Genomic DNA, 13,491 nt, shown 5'->3' with positions numbered 1-13,491 from the left:
ATAAAATTTTCTAAAAAGAAAATTCTAATTCATGATTGCAGCTTTTTCATTTGTAATCTCAAATCTCAGCTTCTTGTCAATTGTGAATTTGGCAACAATTACAAAATTATATAATTTTTAATATAAAATAAAGAAAAATTAGATTGCAATTCTGATGACAAAAAAATGTGTCTCTTTTTATTCCTATATATATCAACAACTACAAAATGAATTAATTAATCATATAGTAAATTAAATACAATAAAACAAATTATTAAAATTCAGAAAACTGCCGCTGTACTTTCCCTCTTTACATATGCATGGCGGCAGCGAAAACCCAAGCAGCCACGGATCCCGCGAAGGAGAACCTGTTTAAAACGGCACCGTTGGGTGCAGGAGCTTCTGTGGGGGATCCCGAGACCGAAGAAGGGGGAGAGGTGGCCGGAGATTCAGGAGAAGACGATGGGGGAGAAGGTGGAGCGTCTGCGACCGGAGATGTAGAAGGAGCAGCCGAGGGTGGAGTGCCAGAAGGAGCAGCCGAGGGTGGAGTGCCCGAAGGAGAAGGTGAGGTACTCAAAGGAGAAGGTGAAGCAGCGGGTGGAGTGCTTAAAGGAGAAGGAGCGGAGGCGGGTGGAGTGCTCAAAGGAGAAGGGGCAGAGGCTGGGGACTTGGCTGGGGAAGATGCAGGGGATTGTGCCCTTGTTGAGGCCACCAAGAGGGCAGCCATTAGCACCAAAACGACGGCGTTGGATTGAGCCATTGTAGAAGAGCGAATGAAGACAGAGAAAGTGATGGGGTTTAAGAGGCAGGCAGATGAAGATTAAGAAGCGAAGGATGGGTTTAAGGAGAGAAGGGAGAGGGCTTTTTATAGGGGAGGGCTGAGGAGAGTTTGGTAAATAGATCCCCGTTGATTTTGAGAAATTTCTAAGGGGTTTGGACGGTGCAGATTTTGTGGTTGGGATGAAAGGAAATATTACGTAGCAAGCAAGCTGGACTTGGTTAGAAAAGTCTGACCAGAACGCGGTTGTCGTATTGGCTGGGTTTTAGTGGCTGTTAGATAGGGGTGGGCATATGAACCGAAAAATCGGAAAACCGAACCGGACCGGATGAAAAAAAAAATCGGAAAAAACCGAGTTGATTAAAAAGTCAACAAAACCGGACCGAACCGGACTTGACCGGTTCAAACCGGTTTCGATTCTGGTTTTACACAAGACAGCACCGGACCGGACCGAACCGGACCGGTCCAATATTAAATATATATTTTAATATATTATATATAATATACAATATAAAAAATATTATTTTATTAGGCCAGTTCTATTTTGTTAGAATAGAACTGGCCATATCTGGTTACAAAGAAACAGGCCCACTTTAGTTTACACAAATTAGGTTTTCTTTTCCCTCAGTCTCGACCAAGCTGCCGCTCCTCTTCTCCGTCTCTCTCTGTGTCTGCTTCTCTTCTCTCAGACCAAGTTGCCGCTCATCTTCTCCGTCTCTCTCTGGATTGTCCGTTGCTAGCCTTAGCAGGTATGTATTTTCTCTATACAATTGTTAAGCTGCGTCACCTATTGATGCTTAGGAATTATTCATCAGCGTTGATCAGTTGGCTTGTATCCGATCTGAATGCTTCTTATATCATAAGGGAATAATAATTCTGTAGCTGCCTATTTACTAAGAGGAAAATACTACACTTCCATCTCCATATATTTGATTATTCTGTTTGATTGAATATCATCCTATTTGATTATTCTTGTTTTCCTTCTCAGGTCTGGTAGGTCATCATTACATGATCCATGGGCCAACAATGTGACCTGGCATAAAGGTTTGCTTTCTTGTGTAGTCTTTTCTTGATGACCTCACTTTTTTTTGGGTAGCAGTTTCTTAAATAAAAAAAAATTCATTTTCCAGGAAACCTTCTATCACCTGAGTCATTGAAGGATGCTCTCGATGGTGTCACGTCTGTTGTATGCATTCTCTTCATGCTCTGTTTTATTTGACTGTCATTAGCCAATACGTAGCAAAGACACATGCACACACTGACACTTTCTCTATCCATGTAATGTATTGTTCCCCCCTTCCATTTGTAGTTCAAAATGTGCTTATTGTATGGATTATAGAATGAAACTCTCTCTTACTTATCCTGCCACTTAGCTTTCTTTCCTGGGTGATATGTTTGATTTGTCTTCCTAATGAGTTTTCTTGTCCTAGATATCCTGTGTTGGTGGGTTTGGCTCCAATTCTTACATGTATAAGATTAATAGGACTGCTAATATAAATGCAATTAGAGCTGCTTCTGAACAAGGTATATATTCATATATGTTTCAAATTTCATTTTTCTATTGGCAACTTCCTTAGTACCTCTATTAAACTATTGCCGTTGATCCTGCAGGTGTGAAACGATTTGTGTATGTCTCTACCGCTGATTTTGGTGTGGTAAATTACTTACTGCGAGGATATTATAAGGGGAAGGTACCATACTGAATGATAGCACCTATTTGCTTTGTTTAAGTTTTACTTGTACGAGACATTTTAATGCTGGGACTCTTTTCTTAATAAACGTTTGTCTTTTACTCGTACCCATTTCACCATGCTCTAGTATTTTTGCTAGGAACAATTTTTAATGTTTTTAATGTTATCTGACACAAATTCCTTTGCTGCATCTTGTTCAATCTAGAGAGCTGCAGAAACAGAGCTACTAACCAAATTCCCTTATGGAGGTGAGCTTTCTTACTATGTCAGATGAACATCTTATACCTAGCTGTTCATTTATCAGATAAATGGCTAAGATCTGAGAGATTAATAAACTTTCCTGGAAATTTAACAAGTTGTTACATATCCTGTCCCTCTAATTTCAATCAATATCTTCTTAAAAACATTAATTTACTATGTTTCTTGAAACCAATAACGAGTGACTAGAGTATTAGTTATAAGGACCGTTTTTGTTTTGTATAATAATGGAATCTTCTATTACATGAAATTTTACTTGCGCTTTTCAGGAGTGATTTTGAGGCCTGGATTTATTTATGGGACTAGAAGCGTCTGGATTTATAACTGGAGTGAATCAATTATTATATGAAGACTGACGTGTGAGCTGCCATTGTAAGGATGTGCTTGCTATTCCCGTATCAACCGTGGCTTCGGAATCATGCTTTAGCACGAGTGGTGGAGTGATTAATTCATTCCGTGCTTCTTTAACTCCTAAGATTGTGGAGGCCTTAATTTGTTCTCAAAATTGGTTAAGGTCCGATGACATCTCCGTTATACAATATGAGCCAACCATTCAAGAAATGGAGTTTTATGAATCCATTGAGTCAGGTATTTGTTTTTAGTTTTATGTAATTTAATTATGTATACTATTACTATATATGTAGTTTGCATGTTTGCCTAATGTTTTAATGTGTTTATATTTTTATTTGTAGATCTTACAAATTTGCCGGCACCAACCAACTCAAGTCCTTCTACGTTCCAATGATCATTTAATATGTGAAGCCTTCATTGGTGTTATGTTTTAATTTTTGGCTTATGTTTCGAACTTCTAATTTGGTTTGTAATTTAATTATCAATTTTTACATTGGGTTGTATAATTCTTAACATTGTATGTTTGGATTGGATAACCATGTTTTGTATGTTTGGATTGGATGACCATATTTTGTATTTGGAAGTTAAAATGCACATGCTTGGGATGTAGAAATTATTTAAGTTTATGCCAAATTTGTACAGGAATCTGAAACAGGGGCTTATATCTACTAAAGCCCAACACAAACAGACATTTAAAAAAAAAAAAAAAAACAATCGGCCAAAACCGGAAAACCAGACCGGACCGGACGGTTTGATTTTGGTCCGGTTTTCCCCTTGTTTTTTCTAAGAACCGGACCAGACCGGACCGGATAAACAGTGCCGATTTTAGTTCCAGTTCGAGCTCTAAACCGGACCGAACTGGACCGTACCCAGCCCTACTGTTAGATGTAAAGGTGTTGCTGCATGAAAAAGGACCAAAGTAAAATCCAAGAAGGTTTCGCACGAAAACTTAGAAGCCAAGTCAAGAAAACCAGTTCCAGGCTTCCAGCAAAGAATATGATTTGTGACTAGTCTGGTGACAACACCACACCTTTGTGACTAAGTCACTTTTGCATCGTTAGCTTAACACCTATAACTCAATTTTCTTATTCAAAACAATATTATTTCCATGAATTGCTCTAAAATAATCAAGTAAGTTAATGAAGAGTGACTATTTGACGACGAACTTAGTTATTTCCAGGTATCCTCTAGTTTTCATTTTATAGTAAATTTGACTCATGTGGGAGTAAATATTTTCGTCTCCAATCACAGAACGCCACGTGGAAAAGAAGATTATCTCTTTAATTAATTAATTGAACCAGTTTATCTAGCTAATTAATTAATTGTGATAAATATCTTAATTAATATGATATTATCTTTATTTAATAAGATAATATCATTAATTCGGATATTATCCTAATAAAGAGAAGATAATATCATTAATTCAGATATTATCTTCATAAAAGGAGATAATATCATTTAATTCAGATATTATCTAAGTCCGACTCGATCCCTACGAATTTGGGTAGAGAATAAACTCAGCATATTCTTTACAAAACCCTAGCTCCAAGGCTCCAATAAATAGACGACCTCATTCATCATTCAAGGTATTTCAAAAAACCTACTCCTAATACCCGAAGCTCTTTCTCCTTCTCCACTCTCTATATTTTCTCCATACGGCTTCGCCCACCACACACGGCTCCAGCCACCCGGTTCACACCATACATACAACTCCGTACCATTTGCTTAGCTATTGTTTTCCTACAAACACTCGAACTAACTTAGGCATCGGAGGGCCTTTGGCCAACACCCCCCGGGTGTGGTCTATTTACTCCAATCTTTTTTACAGGAAACGAGGAAGAGAGAGAAGGAAGGTCGAAGGTTGAGGGATCTAGAAGCGAATATTCTCCCGTGAGATTATTTGCACAAACATTTGGTGCTTTCATTGAGAGCATGAGTTATACTCAAAGCATGCTCAAGAAATCCGTTCCTCCTATTTTCCAATCCATCGAAGCCTTCCAAACAACCATGGTTGGAAGCAAGCGCACGAGGAGCAAAACCGCCGCGATGGCTCAATCCGTGACGGCCCAAAGCTACTCCTCCCACGATCTAGCGATCGACATGGTGGCTCAACCATCTCTCGCCGCCATGAACCCACAACAAACCCTTGTTGTTGCACAACAGCAGCCGCCCCGTGTGATTGGAACCACCGTGCCACCCGCCGGACTCGCAGTTAGGACCACCGCACCGGCGTCAAGGCCCCGTGGCCGAATCTAGCCACCTTCGTAGCACCACCGCCGAGCATGGTGGAACCTCACATCAAGGTGGGCTCACTACCACCGCCGACTTTGGCCCAATCTTAGAGCAACTTCAAGCATTCCCTCCATTACCTCCACGCTCGACTCATGCTCCCGCCTACACATCCAATGGAACCCTAGCACGTGTGCAATTGGGCTCCACACATTTCTTTCCTCCCGATCCACGAAGTCAAGTAGACCTTAATCTGAGAGTTGACCAGCTAACTCAGAGAATGGACGACCAAAACAATTTGATGAGGCAATTCCTCAACCAAATAAACTTGGCTCAAAACCTTGACCTTGGACAACAGGGTGAAGAGAGAAGGATGAACAAACACGCCGATAGGCAGTTCGGTGGGAACCAAGCAGGTTGAGCAAGAGAAAGTAGACAAGGAAATGCACAACAATGCAATAAGCTCACTGACATGTCGCAAGCATCCGCAAGCCACACTCTGAGCAGACGAAGTCTCCCATCCAGATTGAACTTAAGGACCAATGTGCACGATAGGTTAAGCACACAACTTGGCATCCGCGCCCGCTAGCAGAGAAATATTTATGAAAGGCTAGGCCCCCGGAGAGGTCAACTTGATAACCCGCACAATGAGGACAGTGAAGAAAGGCGCTCTACTACTTTCTCTCGAAGAACCAATTCTCGTAGCCAAGTTACAGAAAATTCCTCGCAAACGCAATCCACCAACACGCTGCCTAGGCAGCGCAACAGAGAAAGTCGACCCTTGCAAACCAATGAGGAAGTTAATCAGCCTCGCCCAAATCGTAAAGGTCATCAACGTGGCCGACCAGCCATGTGTGCCGAAGACGGTGAGAAACTTGTGAATAACCGACTTCGAGACTTAAAGATTGGAGGAAATTTTGAAGATGCACTACGCATGGAGGTAGACCAAGCAAACTCCTCACCTTTCACCACCGAAATCGAGCAAGCTCCCCCGAAACGATTCTCAACGCCCTTTTTCACATGCTTCAAAGGGGATTCCGATCCTGAAAGCCTCTGAAGCTTTTCAAGAGCCTTATGATCCTACACAAAATTGAAGACGCGCTAATGTGCAAGGTCTTTGCAATGACTTTGTGAGGAGCAGCTTAGGACTGGTTCCACACCCTGCCATCCGGGTCGATCAGCAGCTTCAAAGAGCTTGCTTATGTCTTCACCAAAGAGTACACTTCTTATCGGACGATCAAGAAGAACCCTGACCATCTGTTCAACGTGCAAAAGAAGTCCGATGAATCCCTCCGAGACTACATCAAGAGGTTCAAAGCAGAGAGGGCAAACATTGTAGGATGTGATGACCAAATTGCATCCTCCGCCTTCAAGAGAGGGTTGCCAATTGAATGTGAGCTGTATCGCGAGCTGACCATCTCTCCCTGCCAAACATTGATAGAAGTCTTTGCTACAGCAGAGCGCTACGCACTATGGGACGACGACCAGATTACCGCGAATAAGGCTGATCAAGCAGCTAAGCAGGCAAGCAAAGAGAACGGCAAGCGCAGATCACAGCCTCAGGAAAGTGCTCCAGCAGCAGAGAGCTACACCAAGTTCACAATCCCGATACACCAGATCCTAGCCCAAGTAAATGACATGCCTTGGTTGAAGAAACCATCACCTTTAAAGGGAAACCTAACCAAGAAGGATACCAGTAGATACTTCACATTCCATGAAGGGTATGGTCATTATACAAACGACTGCTTCGCCTGAAAAAGGTACCTTGAAGATCTAGTCAGAGACGGCCATTGCACGAAATTCATCTCAATGGGGGCTATTCAACAAATCAAGGATTGTGACGCAACTAACAATGAGCCTCCACGAAAAAAGCCATATGGATCAACACGATCCTAGTTTGCTCTAAGAGCCCGGGGTGACCACCAGGGGGCAGAAGAGAAAGATCAAGCACACGACTTTCGTCTTCCAAGCCGTCACTAGCTACCAAGTTATGGAAGACAAACCTTTCATCATCTTTCAATGGAAGGAAGTTCCAAGGCAATGGAATGCCCATCACCTCCAGGAGGACTATCCATGAAACTCTTCACCTATTAGTTGGGCTCTAAGCAGGCACCCAAGCCTCCCTCACCTTCATTGAAGACAAGTTACTTTTGATGTTACTCATGCAAGCTTATCTTTTTGTTCAATAAAGCAATGTAGTCACACAGACATCAATACAAGTTCAAGCTTTTCTTTCCAATGGAGTGTTCACAAAAGCAATCGACACGTCTCCTGACGTAGGCCAAGCGAGCCACACTTATCGACACGTCTCTGGATGTAGGCCAAACGGGCCACTCTCATCGACACTTCTCCTGACGTAGGCTAAACGGGCCACCCTCATCGACATGTCTCCGGATGTAGGCCAAACAGGCCACTATCATCGACACGTCTCTGGACGTAGGCTGAAAGGGTCATACACATCGACACGTCTCCGGACGTAGGCCAAAAGGCCACTATCATCGACACGTCTCCTGACGTAGGCCAAACGGGCCACACTGATTGACACGTCTCCTGACATAGGCCAAACGGGCCACACTGATTGACACGTCTCCTGACGTAGGCCAAACGAGCCACTATCATCGACACGTCTCCAGACGTAGGCCAAACAGGTCATACACATCGACACGTCTCCGGACGTAGGTCAAATAGGCCACTATCATCGACACGTCTCCGGACGTAGGTCAAATAGGCCACTATCATCGACACGTCTCCGGACGTATGCCAAACGGGATACTATCATCGACACGTCCCCGGACGTAGGCCAAACGGGTCACACTCATTGACACGTTTCCGGACATAGGCCAAACAGGCCACTCTCATCGACACGTCTCCAGACGTAAGCTAAACATGCCACAACTCAGAAACACTCAAGCAATTCACAAGACACTATGTGAATTGAAGTTATATAAAATAAAATAAAATAAAAAACTGAAATTTCCATAGCAAAGTGATCAACCGGCCAAGTTCAACAAAAAGAAGATGGTCAAACAAGACCAATTATTCTAAACAGAGAGCAGACTACAAAAGCTGAAAAAAAATAAATGAGTCTTCATCTACTCCGAGACGCCAACAGGAGATCCTTAATCTGCAGTCTCTTCCGCATTCACCTGATCAGCCATGCTCTCAGCAACTCCACCTGCCTGATTCGCGATATCTTCCACCACCTCTTTTTTAAAGCAGGTGAAATGTTGCTTCCCTTTGTTTTTCCAAGGAAAGACTTGAGAAAAGACCAAGATTGCCAGCCTGATGGATTTGATCAATGAGCTCAGCACAAGTGGATGGACTTGACAGAAAGTTCGTCTTAAGCAGATCAGGCATGCCTGCATCCCCTGCAGGGGTGGACTTATTCACCTTGGGATTAGCCGTTGACGTTGCAGAAGAGCCCTCGGCTCGAGCATATGACTCTCTCGTCTTCTTGGTCGCCGCCATCCTCACCTCCAAATGAGTCAACGACGCTGAATCTACTTCACGCTTGACATCTCATGACTTAACTGCTGGATCATGATGATTGGGTAGATGAGAAGACCTCCCAATTCGACCTCCATCCTTTGACTGGTGCAGACGACCGAATTCGAAGAATAATATCTGCATCTCATTGCCTCATAGTAGGTGAACTAGATCACACACGGACTACTTTACAGAGCAGATCACGATCTCCAAGCTTGTCTGCAGGAGGCTTGAGTGGAACGTCCCAAATATTGTGCATATCGCCAATCTGCTTGCTATCTGCACCAACGAGATGTTTAACCCTAGCTGACGACGGGGGAACATCTCCTACTTGACTCTTCTCAACAGAAAGGATCCTTGGCTTCTTCCTTAACGGTGACACATCCTTCGCCCGCGAAGTCACAGCTTCATTTATTGAAGACTTGACATCAGCCTTCCTTCTTTAGGGGGTCGGACAGAACACTCCTCCTACCCAGCTGGCAGATCATCAGAGACTAGACCATTCTACTTCCATCTCTCAACACCTTGGGCAAGGGGCAGACCACCAACTTTTTTTCTATACTCGCTCAGCAGCAACCAGCGGCCACCACCTCTCCAACCGTCTTTGGCTACCAGTCACAACGTCAACCAGCCAAGTCCCACCCAGCTGGTCCTCGCCGCGAAAAAGAGAATACGAAGAAAATATATACGTGCTTGACTTATCTTGGGATGCACGGCAACTCCTCTCTTCAACAAGCAGTACAAATTCTCCAAGATCTTTCTCAAACTAGAAAGTAGAGAAGTTAAGTTTGCGATGTGACACAAAGTAAAGAGAAGCCCTATATTTATACAAGTTGGACAACTCGGGTCAAGAAGGAATCGCAAGCTCATTCCTACTGGGAATCCAACTCCAACAACAGTAAGAGGCCTACACCAATTGGGAATCCGATCTGCAAAAGGAGTCCAACTTGCAGAAGAAAGCCCAAACACAGTTGGAGAGTCAGAAAAAAATAATTTCATCTCCTACCTGCCACACAAGCGCCACGCAGAAGCTGGGGGGCATTTGTGGGAGCATATATTTTCGTCTCCAATCAGGGCACGCCACGTGAAAAAGAAGATTATCTCTTAAATTAATTAATTAAACCAGTTTATCTGGCTAATTAATTAATTGGGATAAATATCTTAATTAATATGATATTATCTTTATTTAATAAGATAATATCATTAATTCGGATATTATCCTAATAAAGAGAAGATAATATCATTAATTCAGATATTATCTTCATAAAATGAGATAATATCATTTAATTCAGATATTATCTAAGCCCGATTCGATCCCTACGAATTTCGTTAGAGAATAAACTCAGCATATTCTCTACGAAATCCTAGCCCTGAGGCTCCTATAAATAGATAACCTCATTCATCATTCAAGGTACATCTAAACCTACATCTAAACCTACTCCTAATACCCGAGAAAAATACCTGAAGCTCTCTCTCCCTCTCCACTCTCCATATTTTCTCCATAGGGCTCCGGCTACCACATACGGCTCCGGCCTCCCGGTTTACACCATACATATAACTCCATACCCTTTGCTTAGCTATTGTTTTCTTACAAATACTCGAACTAACTTTGGCATCGGAGGGCCTTTGGCCAACACCGGGGGTATGGTCTGTTTACTCCAATCTTTTTTACAGGAAACGAGGAAGCGAGAGAAGGAAGGTCGAAGATTGAGGGATCTAGAAGCGAATATTCTCCCGTGAGATTATTTATACCATGGAACCAGTTCGACATGCCTCATCCCATACACTTCAAAGGGGATTCCGATCCCGAGAGCCACTTAAAACACTTCAAAAGTGTTATGATCCTCCACTAGGCTGACGACGCGCTGATGTGCAAGGTATTTGCGATAACCTTGCGAGGAGTAGCCCAAGACTGGTTCCACACCCTACCATCCAGGTCGATCAGCAGCTTCAAGGAGCTAGCTTACGTCTTCACCAAAGAATACACCTCTTACCAGACAATCAAGAAGAACCCTGACCACTTGTACAACCTACGCAAGAAGTCTGACGAATCCCTTCGAGATTACATCAAGAGATTCAAGGCGGAGAAGGCGAACATTGCAGGATGTGACGACCGAATCTCATCCACTGCTTTCAAGAAAGGCCTTCCAGCTGAGCACGACTTGTACCGCGAGTTGACTATCACTCCCAGCCAGACTCTAGCAGAGGTCTACGTCACTGCGGAATGCTACACGGTCTGAGATGACGATCGAATCGCCGTAAAGAGGTCTACAAAGCAGGAAGCTCAGCCAACTAAACGGGCAAGCCAAAGAGGTAACGGATTTAACAACAGGAACAAGGACAAGCGCAGGTCGCACCCACAAGGGGAGGCTACGGTAGGAGAGAACTACCCCAAATTCACCATCCCCATACATCAAATCTTAGCCCAAGTGAATAACAAACCTTGGGTAAGAAAACCACCACCCTTGAAAGGAGATCCGGACAAGAGGGATACTAGCAAATACTGTGTCTTCCATGGAACGCATGGACACACTACGAACAACTGCTTCGCTTTGAAAGCGCATCTTGAAGAACTCGCGAGAGAAGGTCACTGCACAGAATTCATTGCGAAGCAGGCCATCCAACGAATTAAAGATCGAGACACCGCCAAGGAGCCGCCTCAAAAGGTCATAAGGATTAACACAATCTTAGCCGACTCCGAGGAGTCTGGGCTGACCAGTAAGGAAAAGAAGAGAAAGATCAAACAGGCCACTGTGATCTCCCAAGTGTTGACCGACCTTCCACCAGCAGAAAACGATCCTGTGATCGGCTTCCAGAAGAAAGATCTGATCGGCCTCGACATGCCACATAATGACGCCCTTGTCATCAGCATTCAAATCGCTCAGGCCATGGTCGACCGAATCCATGCAGACGAGGGCAGCGCAGCCAATATCCTACAATTGGCGGTCATTTAACAGATGGGCTTGGAGACAAAGATCAACAAATTAGCCAGATCGTTGACTGGCTTTATTGGTGCAACAACGGTTACCGTGGGCATGATAGACCTCGACGTCTACTCCCCACATGTAATTAGCTCGCAAACATTCATGGTCATTAATGAGGTCTCACCCTACAACGGCATCCTGGGCAGACCATGGATTGGCAAGATCAACGCCATCACCTCCTCCACACATCAGAAAATTCAGTACCTAATCCCTGGGGGCGGTGTCGGCCATATCAACAGAGATCAAGCAATGGCGAGGAAATGCTCCACCCAAGGGCTGAAGAAAGGCAAACAAGCGCTGTTTCTCCCTGTGAGCCAGGCAGATCTGGAGGAGGTTGAGCAACCGAATCTTGCTATCTTATAGCAATCAAAGCGTCAGGACCAAGCCGAGGAAGATCCGTCCAGAGGTCTTTCCTGAAGAAGGATGGAAACCCGAGGAGGACGTCGAGTTAATACCCTTGGATCCTGACCAGCCAGACAGGAAAGCGCGGATCGGCTCGCGCTTAAGCCCAGAAGAGAAGGTGGAGCTTACCACATTCCTCCAGAGCAACAAAGACATGTTCGCATGGTCGCCATCAGACATGCCTGGCATCGACCCGAACATCATCTGTCACCGACTCCACGTCAACCCCGCATGCAAGCCAGTGGCGCAGAAGAGACGCAACTTCGCACCCGAGCGAGTCGCTATCATCGAAGCCGAGATTGACAAACTCCTAGCTGCCGGCTTCATCGAAGAGGTCTCCTACTCAGAATGGCTTGCCAACGTTGTTTTGGTGGCAAAACAAGAAAATGGCAAATGGAGAGTTTGCGTCGATTACACAGACCTCAACAAGGCATGCCCTAAAGACAACTTCCCATTGCCGAGAATCGACCAACTCGTGGATTCCACTTCTGGCAATCAGCTGCTCAGCTTCATGGATGCCTACTCCGGCTATAACCAAATCATGATGCACTGGGATGACAAGGCGAAAACTTCTTTCATCATCGAAAGAGGGACCTACTGCTACAAGGTCATGCCCTTTGGGCTGAAGAACGCCGGAGCAACCTATCAAAGGCTCGTAAATAAAATCTTCAAGGAGCAGATCGGCAAAACTATGGAGGTCTACGTGGATGACATGCTGGTCAAAGCCCCAAAACGTGCAGATCACATTGGAAATCTTGCCGAGTCATTCAGCTTGCTCCGCCAATATCGCATGAAGTTGAATCCAAGTAAATGCACGTTTGGTGTATCCTCCGGCCGATTCTTGGGATACCTAGTCACGCAACGAGGTATCGAGGCACACCCACGTCAAATCAAAGCCATTCTCGAGATGAAATCGCCTTCCACGGTGAAAGAAATACAAAGTCTGACGAGCAGAGCAGCGGCCCTCAACCGATTCCTCTCGAGATCAACCGACAAGTGCAGACCATTCTTCAAAGCTTTGAAGAAAGGACAAAGAGACAAATGGGATGAGGAGTGCGAAGTGGCTTTCCAAAATCTGAAGACTTACCTCACCTCACCTCCCATGCTCTCAAAGCCAGTCCCTGGTGAGGACTTGTTCGTATACTTGGCAGTGTCCAACTCAGCTATCAGTTCAGCTCTCATCCGAGAAGAGCTGGGGGCCCAACATCCAGTATTCTACACGTCAAAAGCTCTCCTCGATGCAGAGACTCGCTACCCAAAATTGGAGAAACTTATTTTGGCTCTTGTAGTTTCTGCCAGAAAGCTGCGACCCTACTACCAAGCTCATCGAGTC

General features: G+C 44.4%; 4 protein-coding genes across 4 annotated transcripts; 3 read left to right on the top strand and 1 right to left on the bottom strand.

The window, feature by feature from the left end:
* Window positions 1–152: 152 nt before the first annotated feature.
* LOC117637728 (vegetative cell wall protein gp1-like) lies at window positions 153–834 on the bottom strand. Its single transcript, XM_034372712.1, has one exon. It carries the CDS (start codon window positions 737–739, stop codon window positions 290–292), a length of 450 nt encoding a protein of 149 aa, XP_034228603.1. The 5' UTR covers window positions 740–834; the 3' UTR covers window positions 153–289.
* Window positions 814–3,550, top strand: LOC117638370 (uncharacterized protein At1g32220, chloroplastic-like). Its single transcript, XM_034373502.1, has 9 exons — window positions 814–817; window positions 1,386–1,506; window positions 1,746–1,801; window positions 1,888–1,943; window positions 2,188–2,281; window positions 2,369–2,448; window positions 2,654–2,696; window positions 2,976–3,294; window positions 3,399–3,550. Exons 1-8 carry the CDS (start codon window positions 814–816, stop codon window positions 3,053–3,055), a joined length of 534 nt encoding a protein of 177 aa, XP_034229393.1. The 3' UTR covers window positions 3,056–3,294; window positions 3,399–3,550.
* Window positions 3,551–5,103: 1,553 nt separating this feature from the next.
* Window positions 5,104–7,041, top strand: LOC117638369. The gene is made up of 2 exons (XM_034373501.1): window positions 5,104–5,268; window positions 6,433–7,041. Exons 1-2 carry the CDS (start codon window positions 5,104–5,106, stop codon window positions 7,039–7,041), a joined length of 774 nt encoding a protein of 257 aa, XP_034229392.1.
* A 3,599-nt stretch (window positions 7,042–10,640) lies between these two features.
* On the top strand, window positions 10,641–11,726 carry LOC117638368. The gene is made up of 2 exons (XM_034373499.1): window positions 10,641–11,006; window positions 11,052–11,726. The coding sequence occupies exons 1-2, from the start codon at window positions 10,641–10,643 to the stop codon at window positions 11,724–11,726; spliced, it is 1,041 nt and encodes a 346-aa protein (XP_034229390.1).
* The last annotated feature ends 1,765 nt before the right edge of the window (window positions 11,727–13,491 follow it).

Source organism: Prunus dulcis, chromosome 8, assembly GCF_902201215.1.
Source record: "Prunus dulcis chromosome 8, ALMONDv2, whole genome shotgun sequence".
In the NCBI taxonomy this organism is placed as follows: Eukaryota; Viridiplantae; Streptophyta; class Magnoliopsida; order Rosales; family Rosaceae; genus Prunus; species Prunus dulcis.
Note: the sequence above shows the minus strand (reverse complement) of the source record. Positions and strands in the feature narration are given on the sequence as shown.